The sequence below is a fragment of the Stegostoma tigrinum genome, chromosome 6, assembly GCF_030684315.1.
Source record: "Stegostoma tigrinum isolate sSteTig4 chromosome 6, sSteTig4.hap1, whole genome shotgun sequence".
Lineage (NCBI taxonomy): Eukaryota > Metazoa > Chordata > Chondrichthyes > Orectolobiformes > Stegostomatidae > Stegostoma > Stegostoma tigrinum.
The window spans coordinates 14,616,547-14,634,761 of record NC_081359.1 but is presented as its reverse complement, the minus strand read 5'-3'; the positions used below and the strand labels follow the sequence as shown (position 1 = coordinate 14,634,761).

General features: G+C 43.2%; 1 protein-coding gene across 1 annotated transcript in view; it reads right to left on the bottom strand.

Annotated features, from left to right (window-relative positions):
- Positions 1–18,215, bottom strand: part of LOC125453228 (collagen alpha-5(IV) chain-like) — a 189,164-nt gene that overhangs the window by 28,049 nt on the left and 142,900 nt on the right. Inside the window, exons 31-39 of the mRNA XM_059646446.1 lie at positions 18,039–18,152; positions 16,063–16,230; positions 14,533–14,622; positions 12,016–12,168; positions 9,499–9,597; positions 7,377–7,466; positions 3,598–3,737; positions 2,629–2,755; positions 2,463–2,543 (exon numbers count right to left, since the gene is read on the bottom strand). Of these exons, the coding sequence (XP_059502429.1) occupies positions 2,463–2,543; positions 2,629–2,755; positions 3,598–3,737; positions 7,377–7,466; positions 9,499–9,597; positions 12,016–12,168; positions 14,533–14,622; positions 16,063–16,230; positions 18,039–18,152 (1,062 nt within the window). The remainder of the gene's footprint in view (positions 1–2,462; positions 2,544–2,628; positions 2,756–3,597; positions 3,738–7,376; positions 7,467–9,498; positions 9,598–12,015; positions 12,169–14,532; positions 14,623–16,062; positions 16,231–18,038; positions 18,153–18,215) is intronic.

The following is an 18,215-nucleotide window of genomic DNA, read 5'->3' as shown; positions in this document are numbered from 1 at the left end:
CCCCATTTAGAATACTGTGTCCAATTTTGGGCCTCACAGCTCAGGAAGGACATATTAGCTCTGGAGCGTGTCCAGTGGAGATTCACACGGATGATCCCTGGAATAGTAGGTTTAACATATGATGAACGGCTAAGGATCCTGGGATTGTACTCAGTAGAGTTTAGAAGGTTGAGGGGAGATCTAATAAAAGCTTACAAGATAATGTATGGCTTAGAAGGGGTGGACGCTACGAAGTTGTTTCCATTAGGCGGGGAGACTAGGACCCGTGGGCACAGCCTTAGAATTAGAGGGGGTAAATTTAAAGTGGAAATGAGACGACATTTCTTCAGCCAGAGAGTGGTGGGCTTGTGGAATTCATTGCTACGGAGTGCAGTGGAGGCCGGGACGTTGGATGCCTTCAAGGCAGAGATTGGCAAATTCTTGATCTCACAAGGAATCAAGGGCTACGGGGAGAGTGCAGGGAAGTGGAGTTGAAATGCCCATCAGCCATGATTTAAATGGCGGAGTGGATTTGCTGGGCTGAATGGCCTTACTTCCACTCCCATGTCTTATGATCTATGGTCTAATCAGGTATGGGTGTATTCTGCTCTACTACCACTTTTGTTTAGGAATCGTGCACCACTCCCATGTTACCCAACACCAAATTTGAAATGCATTCACGGGAAGGCTTTGAGGAGTCAAAAGTTGAACTGTAGAATTATACTGTTGAAATAACTCCACAGTGGCCAGTAACCGATCTCCAAGTCATCCTTTATTTACATGTGCACAGTTCATGGGCTCTGACCAACCAGCTCAAAGCCAGTTCCCCAGACTGAGTAAACCTTCTCAATCTCCTGTTTATATCTGTCAGCCAGAGCTCCCTGAGTGGCCCATGTTAACAACCCAAATCAAGGATCTCATGGCTAATGAGATCCATCTGGCCATGGTTCCAATCACTACAACTATGAAATACATAGAACTTACACTATGATATCCATCATCTTTTGTTTCTTTGTTTGGTTAGGAAGATTATTTTCCAATAGAATTTGAGGAAGGCGCAAACAAGAGGAGGTCATTCAGCCCTTCAAGCTTGTTCCATCATTCAATGAGATTATTGAGAAACAGACTAACAATTAAAAAATGGGGCTTATCTCTGTGCACAAGGTTGGTGAATCAAACTCAATGACTTTTTCCTACATGATGATCATTTGTGTGTTAGCACATCTTTTTACAAGGCAAACCCAGAAGAATTACAGATGGGGTCTTGGGATTTGTGAATTATTACATCAGTAATAGGAAAGAAGAGGTAGGGAATAGTTGGCAAGAGCATCTCCCCAGAAAGGAATTCAGATGGTCTGACTGATTGCCTCAACTGGAGGCCTGATACATTTGGATGGCTCATTGAATATGGGATATTTGGCTTCAGCTGGGATCTGAAAGAAATCCACTGGAAGATTAGATGCTTTCTGAGCTGAATGATTTATTTGATGTTATGCTGTGATTTGATCTGTTATTGTCACATGTACCTATGTACAATGAAAAGTTTTGTTTTCCATGCAGTACAGGCAGGTCATAACCAAAGATCAAATGGTGATAGGACAGAGCGAGGAATACAAAGTTACAGCTGCAAAGAAGGTACAAGAAGCAACATCAACAATAGACTTGAAATTTGGGAGGTCCATTCAGAAGTCTAATAACAGCAGGGAGAAAGCTGTTCTTGACCCTGTTGGTGTGTGTGTTTCAGCTTTTATACTTCCTGCCTGCAGAAGAGATTGGAAGGGATTATAGCTGTGCTTAAAATTAGGAACAGGGGAAGGAGTCTGAAATGAGGAGATGCAGATAGAAGGACATGCACCTGGAAAACCTTTCTCACAGAAGATCATGAAGTGATGGAATTCAAAAGAGATCAAAAAGAAACTGTGCCAACCTTGCCTTCAATTAGGATTGTTTTGATAGATATTTGAGGGAAAGAGGGATGAAGGGACAGGAAATATAAATCTTACTGTTGCAAGAGCAGAGAATGCGTATTCTGCAGCAGCCAACTCACCTCTTGACTCCTCAAAGCCTTCATCGACATGGCACAATTCATCATGTAGCATTGGAATAGAGTATAATGTTTAAAAAGCGGAAATAAAGAGCAACATTTGATTTGTTAATGCACATCAAGGTAAATATGCATTATCTAACAGTATTGTAGGTGTTCCTACATCACACAGACTACACAGCTTCAAGAAGACAGTTCACAGTGATCCTTTCAAGGGTAATTAGGGACTGGTAATAAATCCTAGTTTTGCTAACGATGCCCATATCCCATCAAATAAATAAAAGAAACGGGAGCAAATGGGAAAGAGAGCTTAGGATGCGCTCATGTGTGGAATAGACACAATGATAGAGGGAGGGCCAGATTACCTGCATATATGTTATAAATCACTGAGCATTTACAAAAAAAAAGGCAAAATCAATAATTTAGGAGGAATCTGTACCTGGCTGTCCTGGAATGCCTGAGAAACCTGGTTCACCTGGGAGGCCAATGTTGCCTTTTCTTCCTGAGAGCCCTGGGTTACCTGGAGAATGATCATATAAATGTACTCAGTTGCTTCTATTCATTCAGAGAACGGAAACAGGTCAGAAATAATCTTGGCACTGTACCTGGGATTCCTGGAGAACCTAAATCTCCCTTCGGTCCTGGCGGACCTAGTGTTCCCGGCAAACCCGGAAAACCGGACTCACCCTTCAGGCCAAGGTCACCTGGGAAGCCCGTCAGACCAGGATCTCCCTAAATCGTCAATACACACAATTAAATCCGATCAATAAACACCATTATCATTGTCTGATATAAGCGGCACCATTCGTTTCAACTTCCCAAACAACCACAGTGCAAGATCGAGGGATATCAGTCACATGGAGAGGCTGGAGATGTTGGAAATGCTCACCTTACAGCAGAGAAAGGGAAAAAGAAACTTAATTGAAATGTTCAAAATCAGAGGGTTTGATGGAGTTGATAAGGAGAAGCAATTGGCATGAATGAATGTCAATGACCAGAAGAATATTGATTTGAGATAATTGGTGAGGGAGTTGTTGTAATCCAGAGTGCGCTACCTGGAAAAGCAATTAAATCACATTGAAAAATGACCTTCAATTCATTAAATACATAAGAAGGAATAATTTGTATGGCCTTGGAGAAAGGGTAGGGGAGTGTGATTAATTGGATGGCCTTTTCAAACAGCTAGCAACAAGCCCAGTGGCTGAATGGCCAAGTGTTCAGCCACACAATTCGCCAATTTTTTGACCCTTTAGTTAACATTGATATTTTGTTTAGGAATCTAACAGGGGAGTGCTCTGCTCAGGTCCTGGTTCCTGAGGCAAAATGGGCCCTAACTGATTTTTGTTTTCCAGCTAAGCCGTGTGGAACCACAATGAATCCCAATGCTATCTGCTGGAACAATGCCTCACAATTTCAGAGTAACTCACTGGTGTGATTCCTCGAGATCCCCATGAGGCTTGCTGCAGCGACACCTCAGGATCAGATCAGAAGAGGAGACAGAAAGGAGCTCGTAATCACTCAAGAAGGATGGGGGTGGGGGGGTTTGCCCCCGAGGTAGCAGCACAGCTGGTTACCTTTGGTCCTGGATCACCTGGAACTCCAATTCCTGGTACTCCTGGGCTGCCCTTCTCGCCCTTGTCACCAGGCCGCCCTGTATAACCAGGCATCCCTGTCTGTCCTGGCTCACCTTGTGCACCGGGGGGCCCAACGGGACCTGAGAAATGAAATGTGAGATTTAGTGAATTTCTCATTGTAGGGTCTCAATCCCGGCTCAAAATTTCCAATGGTTGCCGAAACATTCTTCAAACAAATAACATCCTTTGTTCTCAGAAGGATTCTGCCACTGGTTTCATTGAAGTACAATGGAATGGCACTAACGACATGGGCGGCCCATTGAGGTTTCGCTCGAGGATTCAATTCCTGACACAATGTCTCGCCTAATTGTGTTTGCAGGTTTAAAGCCTAAGTCAGAGCTCTCCAGGGGAAAGATGGCTGAAAATAGAACAATGAGAACATAAAAATGAGAATATCAAAAAATTAGAAATAAGAGCAGGAGTCGGCCATTCAGCTCCTTGAGCCTGCTCTGCCATTCAATAAGATCATAGCTGATATTTGTCCTCCCTCCATTGTCCTCTATTCCTCGGTGCATGTGAAATTAAACTCTGTTTTGAATATAGTCACTGTCCTCTCTGGGGCTAGAGAATTCCGAAGGTTCATAACCCTTTGAGTGAAGAAATTCCTTCTCATCCCAGTCTGACATGTTTGACTCCTTATCCTTAAACTGTGATCATGTATTGTAAACTCTCTAACCAAGGGAAACAGTCTCTGATTGGTGAAGTCTTTCAAGAATTTTACATATTTTAACAGGGCAATTTCTTATCCTTCCATAGTTCAGTGAATTTGGGCCTATTTTACCAGCTCTCTGCTTGTAGAACAATTTCCTAATTACAGGAATCTACAGAAAGTAAGGACCAAAACTCTACATAAAATTTCAGTGTGGTCATAACAGGACCCTGTATACTTCTGATACAATTTATTTTCTCATATTCTCAAATCTATTGCAGTAAAAGCTCATTTGTTTCACTGATGACATACTATATCTGCAAATTAACCATCTCTGATTCACATAAGGGTGTCCAAGTCTCTGTCTCCAAATTTGCTCAGTTTCTAATCCTTACAAATGTGGATAACCTCACATATTTCCACATTAGGTTTTCTAAAATTACAAATAAATCTTGATCAAATGGGTCAATGCACTGAAAAATGGCAGATGGCGCCCAATATGGATAAATGTGAGGTACTGCATTTTGGTACAACAAGGGTGGAACTTATAAAATTAATCATAGGGCCTTGAGCATTGTTGTAGAACAGTGGGACATAGGGGTGGGGATATATAATTCTTTGAAGTTTGCATCACATATAGACAGGGTGGCTAAAGAGGTGTTCAGCAAGCTTGTCTTCATTACTCAGTCCTTTGAGTCTAGGAGTTGGGATGTCATGTTGACGTTTTGCAGATATTAATGAGGCCTCTTCTGTGTCCAATTCTGGTCACCCAGTTTTGGAAGGATGTTATTAAGCTGGAGAGGGTTCAGGAAAGATTTAGCAGGCTGGCTGTGGAAGAAAAACAGAGGTTGCTGGTAAAGCTCAACAGGCCTGTGAAGAAAAAATCAGAGTTAACGTTTCAGGTCTGGAAGTTCTAAGGAAGGGTCACCTGACCCGAAACATTAACTCTGATATTTTTTCTTCACAGATGCTTCCAGACCTGCTGAGCTTTTCCAGCAACTTCTGTTTTCGTTCCTGATTTACAGCATCCATAGTTCTTTTGTTTTCTTATTTGGTATGGAAGGGTTGAGTTCTTCAGAAAGGCTGGATAGACTGGAATTTATTTTTACTGAAGCATAGGAGGTTGAGATGTGACCTTAGAGAAGTTTATAAAATCTTGATGTATATAGGTAAGGTTAATGGTAAGCATCTTTTCTCCATGATGGGGGATTTCAAGACCGGGGGCACATTTCAAGGTGGATGGGGAGAGATTTAAAAGAGACATGAGGGGCAATTTTTTTTTACACAGAGGGTGGTTCGTGTGTGGAATGAACTTCCTGAGGAAGTGGTGGCTGTGGTCGCAACTGCAATGTTTAAAGCACATTTGGATAAGCACATGAATAGCAAAGGTTTGGAGGGATATGGGCCAGGAGCAGGCCGGTGGGACTAGTTTAGTGTGGGATTATGTTCGGCATGGACTGGTTGGGCCTAAAGGTCTGTTTCCATGCTGTATGACTATGACTTGGTTATAGCCCATTTGCCATATTCTTTCACACTCCTGTTACCCATCCAAATCCTTTTGTGGCCTCTCACAGCTTTCTATATACTTGGCTTTGGGTCATTGGCCCAACTAGATACATTACACTTGTCCCATGTAAGTCATTGATGCAGATTATACATAGCTGAAAGCCAAGCACTGATTCTTACAGCACCCCCATAGTTTCAGCCTGCCAAACCCACAAATGTTTATCCATATTCTTTGTTTTCTGCTGATGAACCAATCTCCAGTCCTACTAATGTTGTGAGTATTTGTTTTGTGCAGTAACCTGTAGTGTGGCATGTCACTGAACGTTTTTTTAAAAACCCAAATATAATAGATCCACTGGTTCAATCTATTGAATCCTGCTTGTTTACTACCTCAAAAAGAAAACTCAAATAGGTTTGTCAAGTTACATGGCATGGTTACTCAATGGATAGCACTCATCTCGGTTCAATTCCAGGCTTGGCCGGCTGTCTGTGTGGTCCTTGCATGTTCTCCCTGTGTCTGGGTGGGTTTCCTCCCACAGTCCAAAGATGCATGGGTATTTGGATTGGCCATGCTACCTTGCCCATTGAACCCAGGGACATGTAGGCTAGATGGATTAGTTACAGGGGATTGAGTGGGATGCTGTTCAGAGGTTGACTTTTTGGGCTGAATGGCCTATTTCTGCACTGTTAGGATTCTATGGCTTTAAACATGGGATGATGTTTAATTCTGGTGATGGGCATCTTATCCACCAGCTGGAGAGAGATATTGAGAGTCTTATGTCGCTCCTCTTTTCTGTAAGCATCGGTCAGCAGTGCTCTAGGAGCCACAAAAACCTTGTCTGCTGGGAATTGTTAGCCAGAGGATGGCTGCTTGTCATTACCAGGCCACACCTCTGGCCTCTGCTGGTACTGTACCTGCCCAAGGTCCAAGCTTCTTCCATAAACTCAGGTACAGGTGAGTGATGGTAGGAAGGAGTCAGCAAGGGTATGGTGTGTAGCTCTCCCAGATGTGCCAGAAATTATACTAACAGCTATTTTAAAATGATCAGTTGGGCTTGCAATGTGGCTCATTTACGCTTGCTCTAAGCTCTATACATTCGCGTGCAGGGCCCTGCATTCTGTAGAAAAGAGGGGCATGATTTGTCATTGTGCCTCCTTTGAATTAGACAAAAGCCCACGATCTGTAGTGCCCCTGGTGAATTACCCATGGCAAAAGCTTAACCAATCAGAGCTGTTTGCCAACCAATTGTCACACTTTTCTAAAATGTTGCTCCCTCTGAGTCTGCGAAGGTGTTACTCCCGCCAACCCTATGGCTGTTCATTACCACGTTGCTGCCTGCGGAATATGTCCGTTCACAAATTGGCTGCCACGTTAGCTGCACGGCAAAGATATTTCATAGGGCGTGAAGTGTCCATAGATGTCCCGAGACTGTGAAAGGGACTGTAGGAACGCCAGCCCTGTCTTTGATTTCCTTGGAAAGAATAACCAACAGATGCAAAATCGCTGGAAGATTAAGACACTTGCTTCACTCTTTGGAGAGATTTCATTGTTTAGTGAGGTTACCTGGCAGGCCCATTTCCCCAATTGTTCCTTTCTGTCCCTGAGCACCCGTGATTCCTGGCTCTCCCGGTCTTCCCGGATCTCCCGCTGGCCCTAGGAGGAAGTAGGAGTGACATCGCTATTGTTAGTTTTATTGTTCCATTAATTGTCACCACTTTCTCTCTCACGTTTACCCTCTGCATTCTGTTACTATGATATGCTTAATACGCAGTCCTGTAAACCCAAACTCATGTTCAGGTTTGAGTATGGATAGGCTATTCCTCTAAAGGATGCAGATTATCATAGTCATGGTTGACGATCAACAGGGGAGACTGGAGCAGAAATCCTATAAAATACTCTTTCCCGTATCAAAGAAAGATGTGAGGTCTCTTGTTCTGCCCTGAACGAGATCAAGTACACTGGAAAGAACATGAAATAGTGATGGTGTCGTGACTTTAAAGGTTATTTTGTCCGTTTTGTTTGAAGGGAGATTGTAAGGCAGAGATACTGAGCAGTCTGGGGTATTGTAAAAAGATTGGGAGGTCTAGAGTTCTTTTTCATGCAGCCCGAAAGGGTGTGGCCAGCTCTCACAGACCGGATTTCTGGGTTTTGGTTTTTCTAAGTAGCATCAGAAGCTATCGGGGTTTCCACAGAGTTGGAAGTTTCAGTGAATGTCTCCTGGTTGCTACTCTCTCTGAACTTTCTCTTGATGTTTATTTCCTCCAGAATTGGGGAACTGCATGTGAGAAACTGTGTCTGAATTTTCCTTTTTTGCCAAGGCGTGTGTATATAGGATATAACTATATTGGAGCAGTTAATTACTAATACATACTGTATCTATTAATCTGTTAAGTTTTCCAGAAAGAATTAAGTTATTCTAAAATTCCTCTTTCTTTGGGTATATTTTAACGACAATGTTTACATAAATTGTGTTTTGCTTAATGTCGAGTAGTTTGACCATTCGTATCACATCTGGAACACACACTTTACATCTGTCTTTAAAGTAAGTAAAAGTTAGGATCTGGGCTACTTTCTTAAAATATTTTGCGGGAAGCTCTGATTGGGTCTATTACATAATGAAGTGAGGAGCTTTTTCAATTTTGTGGTATTTCTAGTTGACTGGAATTACATGCTGTCAACACTTAAGATATGTTACTGTCACTGGATATTTTAGGCAAGTATTAAATGGTTGTGATTGTGGGGCATGTGGTTCATTAGTGTTTTGGCTAGTCGAGGTTAGCGCCAGAGAATCAGGTGTCAAAAGCCAGTGATCACATGTCCATGGAGATAGGAATTCATACTGAGAGTTAAGGAACATCCTGTATATGACCCCAGAAACATCCTTTAACCACCTCAGAAATGCTCCTAAACATCCTTATAAATGACTGTATGACAGTGGGGTTAGCTAAAGGTAGTTTTACATTGGGAGACCATATCTCACTAGCCTTCCAATGGAGGCAGGGTTTTCAATTGCTCCACTTTGCCATCTTTAATCTGTACACAACTACTAGCGTGGAACTATTGCAGAGGGATCTTTGTTTTTTGAAGCTCTTGCCAGCCAGGGCTCCACACCTTGTGCTTAAACATGCACAATTACTTCATTTCCGACACAAGAGGACATCAGCTGAAGTTGAAATGTGATGTTAAATTTACTACCAGTCTGTCCTTGCAAAGGAATGTAAAATATTCCACAAAATTATCTGAGGAGCAGGGACATTCTCCCTGATGTTCTGATCAACATTTATCTGTCAGCCTGCCTTACTAAAACTGATGGCCTAGCTACGGTTGCATTGTTCTTTCTGGGATCCTGTTGTACAAAGGTGCCCATGGAATTTCCCACAGTACAACAGTGATTATACCTCAGAAGTATTTGATTGAACCTAAAGTATCTTGAGGCTGTGAAAGACCTATAGAAATGGTTCTACTCAGTTCAGTCCCACATTAGTCAATTTAGTCAACACTATTCATTCAAAACTTCAATGACAAAAACTCTTAAGGACAGCAAATAGCCAAAAGATTTCCGCTGTCTTGTTGAGACAGAAGCAGCAAGCAAGATATTAGCAAAGTATTTTTGGCTGTTTTTCCAGTATCCATTTATTAAATTCATTTCTGTACCTTGCATTGTTGCCTCTGTTTTATCCCTTACCTGGCTGTCCTGGTAAACCGGGCTGTCCATCTTTTCCTGGCATCCCTGGGTCACCCGGGATGCCTTGATAGCCCTTTTCTCCTGGAAAGCCTGACCTACCTGCAGGGAAAAGTTTGAACTTTAAAGCAGATGGTTTTATGAGAAGGAGTGGATTTTTTTACAGCATGTACAGCTGGTGGTTGCAAGTTATGTCGAGGGGGACTCGTTTGTTAAGAGCTTTCAAGCAGTCGGCATTGTTGTAATTATTGTTCTAGCAATTGCCTAATTCCTTTTGGAGTGCCTTGCTGAATCTGTATCCACCAGACTCTCGTACAGTGCACTCCAGATCCTAACCACTCGTTGTGCGTAGAAGACTTTTCTAGTGCTATTTTGCTTCTTTGCCTGATTACTTCATGCCATCCTGTTCTTAATTCTCTCACAAGTGAGAGCATTTTCTTCCTATTCACTCTGTTAGCATTTGATTGCTTCAGTCAGATCTCCACTGAGCCTTCCCTTCTTCAAGCAGAGAAGTTCCAGCTTCTCTGATCTATCTTTGTTGTTGAAAGTCCTCATTCCTGAAACAATTCTTGTGAATCTTTTCTTCATTCTATTCACTTCCATATTGATCTGAAAGTGTGGAGACCAGAATTGGTTGCAATACTCAAGCTGAGCCTGAATTAGTGTGTTATTTAACTCCAACATAACCTTCTTGTACTTTATGTATAGCCCAGAAAAGGATTATTCAGCTCAGCCAGATTATGTCTGCATCCATGGTCCACCACAGTCTCCTCCCACCTTTCCTGGTCTATCTCTACAAGAGGGGCAGAATGGCCTTCCCTTGGAACAATTTCTTATGTTCTTACAACAAATTTGGCCGTGGTCGCATTTGCCAAAACGAATTGGAGCCAAGCCTGCTGAAATGACTGCTTGGTATTTAGGTATTTCATCTTCCCTCACTTCACCATGAGGCACTAAGTCAACAAACAACTCTTGAAGTACACTGTAACTTCCCAGGGGAACAGCCAACTCACTTTGCATGGCCCTACCCAGTAAATGATGAGGGAAGAAGCACCACAGCTGGAGGCTTGCCTATCTGCCCTCGCATCCTGATCATTACTGGAAAAGAAATTTCAAGACCTGAAGGGGGCAGCACCAACTCATACTTTCCCAATTCCCCGGGCTCCTTGTTGATACATATCTGGCCCCTGCAAACTCTGTGATCTGCGCTGAATCCCGTCAAATCCTCAACTTCTCAAGGCATCCCAGTCAGGATTCCCTAATTGATTTATTCATCAGAAAGCCAGTTAGCTGACTGGAGAGCACACAGCCTGATTTGTTATCACTAGTTTTGCATTCCCAACAAAAATCAATTTCAGACAGAAGGCGTAGAGCTGGATGAACACAGCAGGCCAAGCAGCATCAGTGGAGCAGGAAGGCTGACATTTCGGGCCTAGACCCTTCTCAGGAAAATTGGTCTAGGCCTGAAACGTCAGCTTTCCTGCTCCTGAGATGCTGCTTGGCCTGCTATGTTCATCCAGCTTCACACTGTGTTATCTCAGGTTCTCCAGCATCTGCAGTTCCTACTATCTCCAAAAATAAACTTCAGCTTGAATAAGTTGATTCAACATTAAAAATTAACATCAAAAGGTAATCGTAAATCGAGAATTATGGTAACAGGAAGCAGACAGAAAATGTGCCCTTACATATAGGTTTGTAGATTTAAGGCCACAAGAAATAGGAGCAGGAAAAGGCCATTCAGCCCCTCCAGCCTGCTCTTCCATTCAAAAGGATCATGGTTGATCTGACATTCCTCATGGTCACTTTCCTACATATACTTTCCCCATCACCTATGATTCTTCGACTGATCAAGAATCTGTCTCAGCAGAAATATACACAAGGACTCTATCCCCACAGCTCTCTGTGACAAGGAATTTCAAAGACTCACAACGCTCAGAGAAGAAATTGCTCCTCATCTCAGTCTTGGCTCCCCTTTATTGTGAGTCTATACCATCTGGTCTTTTATCCTCTCATGAGGAGAAAGATCACCTCAGCATTTACCCTGTCAAGCCCCTTAAGAATTCTATATATTTCAATGGGAGCACCTCACATACTTCTAAATTCAAATGTATAGAGTCTCAATAAAAACCAAAAGAACTGCGGATGCTGTAAATCAGGAACAAAAACAGAAGTTGCTGGAAAACCTCAGAAGGTCTGGCAGCATCTCTGAAGGAAAAAACAGAGTTAACATTTCGGGTCCAGTGATCCTGCCTCAGAACTGAGTAGAGTCTCAACCTGTTTAATCGCTGCTCATAAGACAGCCCCTCCAGACCAGGGATCATCACAGTGAACGTTTTCTGAGCTGCCTCTAATGAAATGATGCCTTCCCTTCAAAAGACCACTCACACACACTTACGTACATGTATGCACTCACAATACACTCTACCACATACATGTAAGCAGGAGCAGATATGCAAGAACACAGCACGTGCGTAGAATACATTGTTGTTATGAAAAAAAATCAAAGATGAATTCATTGACCTGGATCTCCCACATCTCCTTTCTGTCCTTTCATTTTTTCCATCTCATTTATGTCTATGACTCCAGGCTTTCCCACAAGACCAACTTCTCCTTTGGTCCCCTTCTCACCGGCTTTCCCAGGGGGACCCGGAAAACCAGGCAAACCTTTGTCACCTGATGAGAAAACAAACGTGGTGAGATACACACTCTGCAAATTAGGAAAGCTCACTCAAATCCTTCTGCCTCTGTCTTATAAAGTGCATCGAAGTCACGAGAAACAGATTTACTCGCTCACAAACAAAAACAGAAATTGCTGGGAAAGCTCAGCAGGTCTGACAGCAGCTGTGGAGAGAAATCAGAGTGAATGTTTCAAGTTAAGTCGTCCTTTCTCTGAATTGATGGTAAAAGCTGGATTTTATGCAGAAGATAGGGTGGGGGAAAGGGCTAAGGAGTAACCGATATGTGGAGATGGAGCGCAAACAGACAGAAGAACAGACAAAGGAGCGGATAATGATCAACCTGGGAGAATGAATAGCTATTTGTGGATGATTAGGGACTAATGATGGGTTGTGTGTAACAGCATACCATGTAATAACAGTGCCTGGTGTGTGGGGATTGGGATAAGGACATGGGAGATGGTGTTTCAAGCCCTAAAATTGTTGAACTTAATTTTGATTGCAGGAGGCTGCAGAGTTCCCAACAGGAAAGTGAGGTGCTGCTCTTTCAGCTCGTGCTTAGCTGTGTTGGTGAATTGTAGCAACCCTCAGACAGAGATGCTGGCCAGATTTATTAGTTTCTATTCTGAGTTTTGCACTTACTCCTGGCCCTCCTGTTGGTGACACATAAGTGTCTGATAAACACAGGCAGTCTTCACCGAGCTGAAGAACTGAGTCTCAGCAAACAGTTTCCCTGACGTGAACAGAGGGAGCGAAATCTGGCTTGCACCAAAATCTGCAAAGTGGCCTCCTGGTCAGCACCATCCAACAGGGAAAATTGTAGCTGATTTATTTTACCTTGACATTAGAATCATAGAATCCCTACAGTGTGGGAACAGGCCTTTCAGCCCAACAAGCCCACACTGATCCTCAGAGAATCCCACCCAGACCCATCCCCCTAATCTACACCTCCCTGAACACTGTGGGCAATTTCCCATGGCCAATCCACCCTAACTTGTACATCTTTGGACTTTGAGTGGAAACCGAAGCACCCAGAGGAAACCCACGCAGACACGGGAAGAATGTGCAAACTCCACACAGATAGTCACCCAAGGGTGGAATCGAACCCAGGTCCCATGAGGCAGCAGTGCTAACCTCTGAGCCACTGTGCCGCCCGAACAGAGCATGCACTTTGTCTCTGGATGGTCTCAAACCACCACTCATCTGGTTAAGAGCCGGATGCGTTAGCCTATTGCGCCACAGAGACAGGCAATAGTTTAGTGAAACCTAATGGTCACCTTTATTCTAATCAGAGACCATCACATGGAGCTCAATCCCTGATTAAACACGGTGACTTTATTTGACACTATATATTTCTGAGCACAGAAATACACATGGTCAAAAAGAGCATTTTGGCTAAGTTCACAGCTCAAAAGATTCTTTGTGACACTCACCAAGAGCAGCAGACATACGGAGACACCACCCTCTGAGTCACACACCCTCCTAATTTGGAATTACATAGTCATCTCTTCACTGTCATTGGGTGAAGCTCTTAGAACAGCTGCGGCTGTCCCTTTGGGTTTCAGGGTTTCAAGCAAGTAGTTCAGTGAAAGATGATGGGCAATAACACCCGTATCCTGACAATGAGCTTTGAAAAACGAAGCAGGGATGTGGTGAGAGAGATAATGGGAACTGCAGATGCTCGAGAATCCGAGATAACAAAGTGTGGAGCTGGATGAACACAGCAGGCCAAGCAGCATCAGAGGAGCACAAAAGTTGATGTTTCGGGCCTAGACACTTCATCATAAAAGGGTCTAGGCCCGAAATGTCAGCTTTTGTGCTTCTCTGATGCTGCTTGGCCTGCTGTATTCATCCAGCTCCACACTTTGTTATCAGGGACGTGGTGAGGGTGGACAAACATGGAGCACGACAAGGGGACAGCAAGGAGCTGAGAATGCTGGAGGGAATGTTGAGTGAGGCTGAGATGGTATCGTACAAAATGGTTTCATTCTGACATGGAGCATTCAATGCAGCTTTGCCAAACCGAGGACAGAGATTAAAGGATGAGTGCACAGGTCTGCAGAAGGTTCGTTGCAAGCAATGCCAATTTTGTTTTCAAAAAATATGTGTCTGTTAGCATCGCAGAAAATATTTCAACAACATTCCTCTCCCTTGCCACGCCCATAAAGTTTCTGGGATGTCCCGATTTTGCAATAGATGCTACTTAAATGCAAGCTCTTTCTTTTATATTGAATAATCAACTATTTCCAGTGACACAAGCACATTGCCAAATGCAATCTCCCAAAATATCACATGATATAATGTACTTCCAGTTGACATGATATCAATCAAAACAAGCTTGGAAAAGAATGTATGCACTGACCTTTCAGACCAGGAAATCCCACATTCCCTGGAGATCCAGGTAAACCTTGGCTTCCAGGCGTACCCATGACCCCCATTTCTCCTTTGGGACCTATAATGGCATAAGTTGGAAAGAGTTTTAGAGCTTGGAATCAGAGTGAAATCCAACACTGACGGTTATACAATAGGTGGTAGGCACACATTAGCTGGATGTAAACTTAATGTCAGTACAAAATAGTCTAATTTCATACCAACCCAGGAATAGAGTCTAGTCTGAACCCAGAATGGTACAGATTGAGACTTTGCTTTGTTTCAGAATCATCTCAGGCTCACACCACTTGATTCAGCAACATTGTGAAGCTAAGAATCCATCACATCAAAAATAAATCTTGCAATGTTTCACTTTGCTAGCTTGCGTTTCTTGGGTAGATGGCAGTCTAGTTACACCTACCCTGTTTCTATAAACTCCGGCAATCAATAATAACTAATGATAAATTACTGAAAATATCCAACTTGTCCGGTCTCAAAGGGGGAAGAGACTGATTTGTTGTTCATTCCTGAGCTTGTCTTTATGGAGTTCTTCTACCTCATAACTATTAGAACTCAACAGTTGTTAGAACTTGCTGTTGGTTAATAACTCGACTGGAAATTCAATTGGAATTGGTAATTTTGGAAGGAAGAGTAAAGAGAGGCAGCATGAATGAAATGGTACAAAATAGAGTGCAGCAACAAAAATGCACAATTTACATAACGCAGGACAGGTTGTGAAGGCTATTGAAAAGCGTAGCATTTATAAACAATAGTATAGTGTATAAAAGCAAGGAAGTTATGCTAAAAACTTTACAAAACAATAGTAATGCTTCAAATGAAGTATTGTATCCAATTCTGGCCACCACTTTTGAAAGGTTATCAAAATCTTGCAGAGGGGAATAAGGGAATGGAACCAAGCATATAGGATCCCGACAGTGTGGAAACAGGGCCTTCGGCCCAACAAGTCCACACTGACCCTCAGAGCATCCCACCCAGACCCCTCCCTTGTAACCCACCTAATCATACGGAACCTCAATTCTGTGAAAAGGCTGGAGAAGTGGGAATAGTTTTCCTTGGAGAGTGTAAAAGTTTGAGAAGTAATTTCACAGGAGAAGTTCAAGATCAAGTGTTCAACCCTGCTTAATGGTTTTATAAGATAAATGGGGAGAAATTGTTTCTAATTAACCGGTTGATGCAGGTTTTGAAAATTGTTTAAAGGATCAGGATGGAAGAAGAAGAAACTTTTGTTCTTGGTAGTGAGTCGTTATGATCTGAAACATCTGCCTGGAAGTAGATTCAACAGCAACTTTCAAAGAGAAATTGGATAAATATTTTAAATATACATAAACAGGGTGGCTGGGTCTAATTAGATCACTCCTTTAAAATTCCAGCACAGCAACGATGGATTGACTGGTTCGTTCTAGGATTTTGATTTTGGATTTCAAACTGCCTTTCCTAAAAATTTTCCATAAGCAGGTCCGAGAATTTGGCACAGGATATAGTTCTGTAAATGATAGCTCACCTTGAAGTCCTGGAGGACCATCTTTTCCTGGGAATCCAATTTGCCCTGGAAGACCTGGTGGTCCAGGAAAGCCTTTAGATCCTTGATTCCCCTTTTCCCCCTGTGGCCCTGGGATGTCCAGACCTGGAAAGCCAGGGTCACCCTTCACGCCTGGTAAGCCCTGGAATCCTGCATTATGCAAAAAAGAATTGTCACATATTTAAACATTTAATTGCTGATTGACATTCTGCGGCATTTGATACAAAGATAAATAAAGAATTTGTCACGGAGAAAATAGAACTTGCAGCCCAGTGTAGCAAGCCAAAGCTAATTATTCACAGCTATTCCATCTCCCCATCCTTGTTCTATTATTTACTTTCCTTTTGGTAACTTTGTTGTTTCTCCTTTACAATTATAATGTTGCTGTTTCTTTCTCTCATTCCTTCTCTTTGGTTTCCCTCCTTACACGTCGCTCAGTAAGAGCAGTTCCGCTTCTGAGTCAGAAATTCATGGTTCAACAAGACTCACAGCAGGGAAGTGATGTGCCTAGTGCAGGACTTAAGGGACAATGGCACTGCCCGAAGTGTCATTGTTTGGGGCAAAGACCCCACTGGCCTCTCAGTTGGATGTGAGAAGAGTGAAAGTGTCCTAAGACCAATATTCACTCATCAGCTAACATTTGTTTGCACACAGCAAGACCTGGGCAACATTGGGGTGGCATGGTGGCTCAGTGATAGCATTGCTGCCTCACAGAGCCAGAGACTTGGGTTCAATTCCACTCTTGGGCAACTGTTTGTGAAGAGTTTGCACATTTGTGGGTTTCCTCTGGTTTCCCCCCACAGTACAACGATGTGCAGGTTAGGGTGGATTGACCACGCTAAATTGTGCAGGTTAGGTGGATTAGCCATGGGAAACGCAGGGTTATAGGGATAGGGTGGAGGGTGGGTCTGGGTGGGATGGTCTCCAGAGGGTTGATGTGGACTAGATGTACCAGAATGGCCTGTTTCCACACTGCGGCGATTCTATATCCAAACTTGGACTGATAATGGAAAATAATGTTTGTACTACACAACTGCCAATCAATGACCATCTCCCAGTAGTGAGAATCTAACAATTTCTTCTCAATGTACAGTAGCATCACTATTGCTGAATACCACTACCTGCATCATGGCCTTACCATTGACCTGAAACTGAATTGGTCCAGCCGTATAAATACAGTGGCTACAAGAGCATCACAGAGGCTAGGAATACCACAGTGAGTAACTAACACCTGACCCCCCCCCCTCAAAGCCTATTCACCATCTACAAGACTCGTCAGGAGTATGGTGGAATACCCCCCACTTGCCTGGACGAGTGCAGCTCCAATGACACTCGAAGCCATTGAGAACAAAGCAGCCTGCTTGACTTCATCTCATCTACCACCTCCAACTACTTTTCCCTCCTGAACTGAGGAACAGTGGCAGCCATGAGCACAATTTACAAAATACGTCTCAGTATGGCTCCTTCATCATTCCAAACTATGACCTCTGCCACCTGGCACGTGAAGGACATCAGATACATGATGGTCCCGCAAATTCCCCTCCTAGCCACACTGCACCCTGATTAGAAATATATGCCTGTAATGGTCAAAATCCTGTAATTATCTTCCTAATAGCATTGTGGATGCACCTACATAACAAGGACTGCTGCTGCTCAAGAAGGCAGCTCACCATTGCCATTCCAGGGCCATTAGCGAAGGACAACAATTGCTGATCTAGCCCAAATCCATGAATTTTTTTAAAAAAGGGATCTCTAAAAGCGTGTTACCTGCTTGTTACTGTATTGTTGTTTGTGGGATCTTGCTGTATGTAAATTGGTTGCTGCATTTCCTACATTCCAACAGTGACTGCACTTTAAAAGCGCTGCATTGACTATGAAGCCCTTTGCGCCATTCTGTTGTCATGAAACGTTCTGTTCAAAATTATTTCCCTCTTCAAGCAAGAAACGTTTGAGCATACCTGGGAGGCCTGGTGGTCCCTGTAGCCCTGGTTTGCCTTGCTGACCTGGAGGCCCAACTCCTGCTGGTCCAGGAGGTCCAGAAGGGCCCTGCGGTCCCATTGGGCCTGTTCTGCCTAAAAGAACAAGGGAGAACAAATGTGAATCCGTACCGTTACAAGTTGGTAAAGCTTCATGGT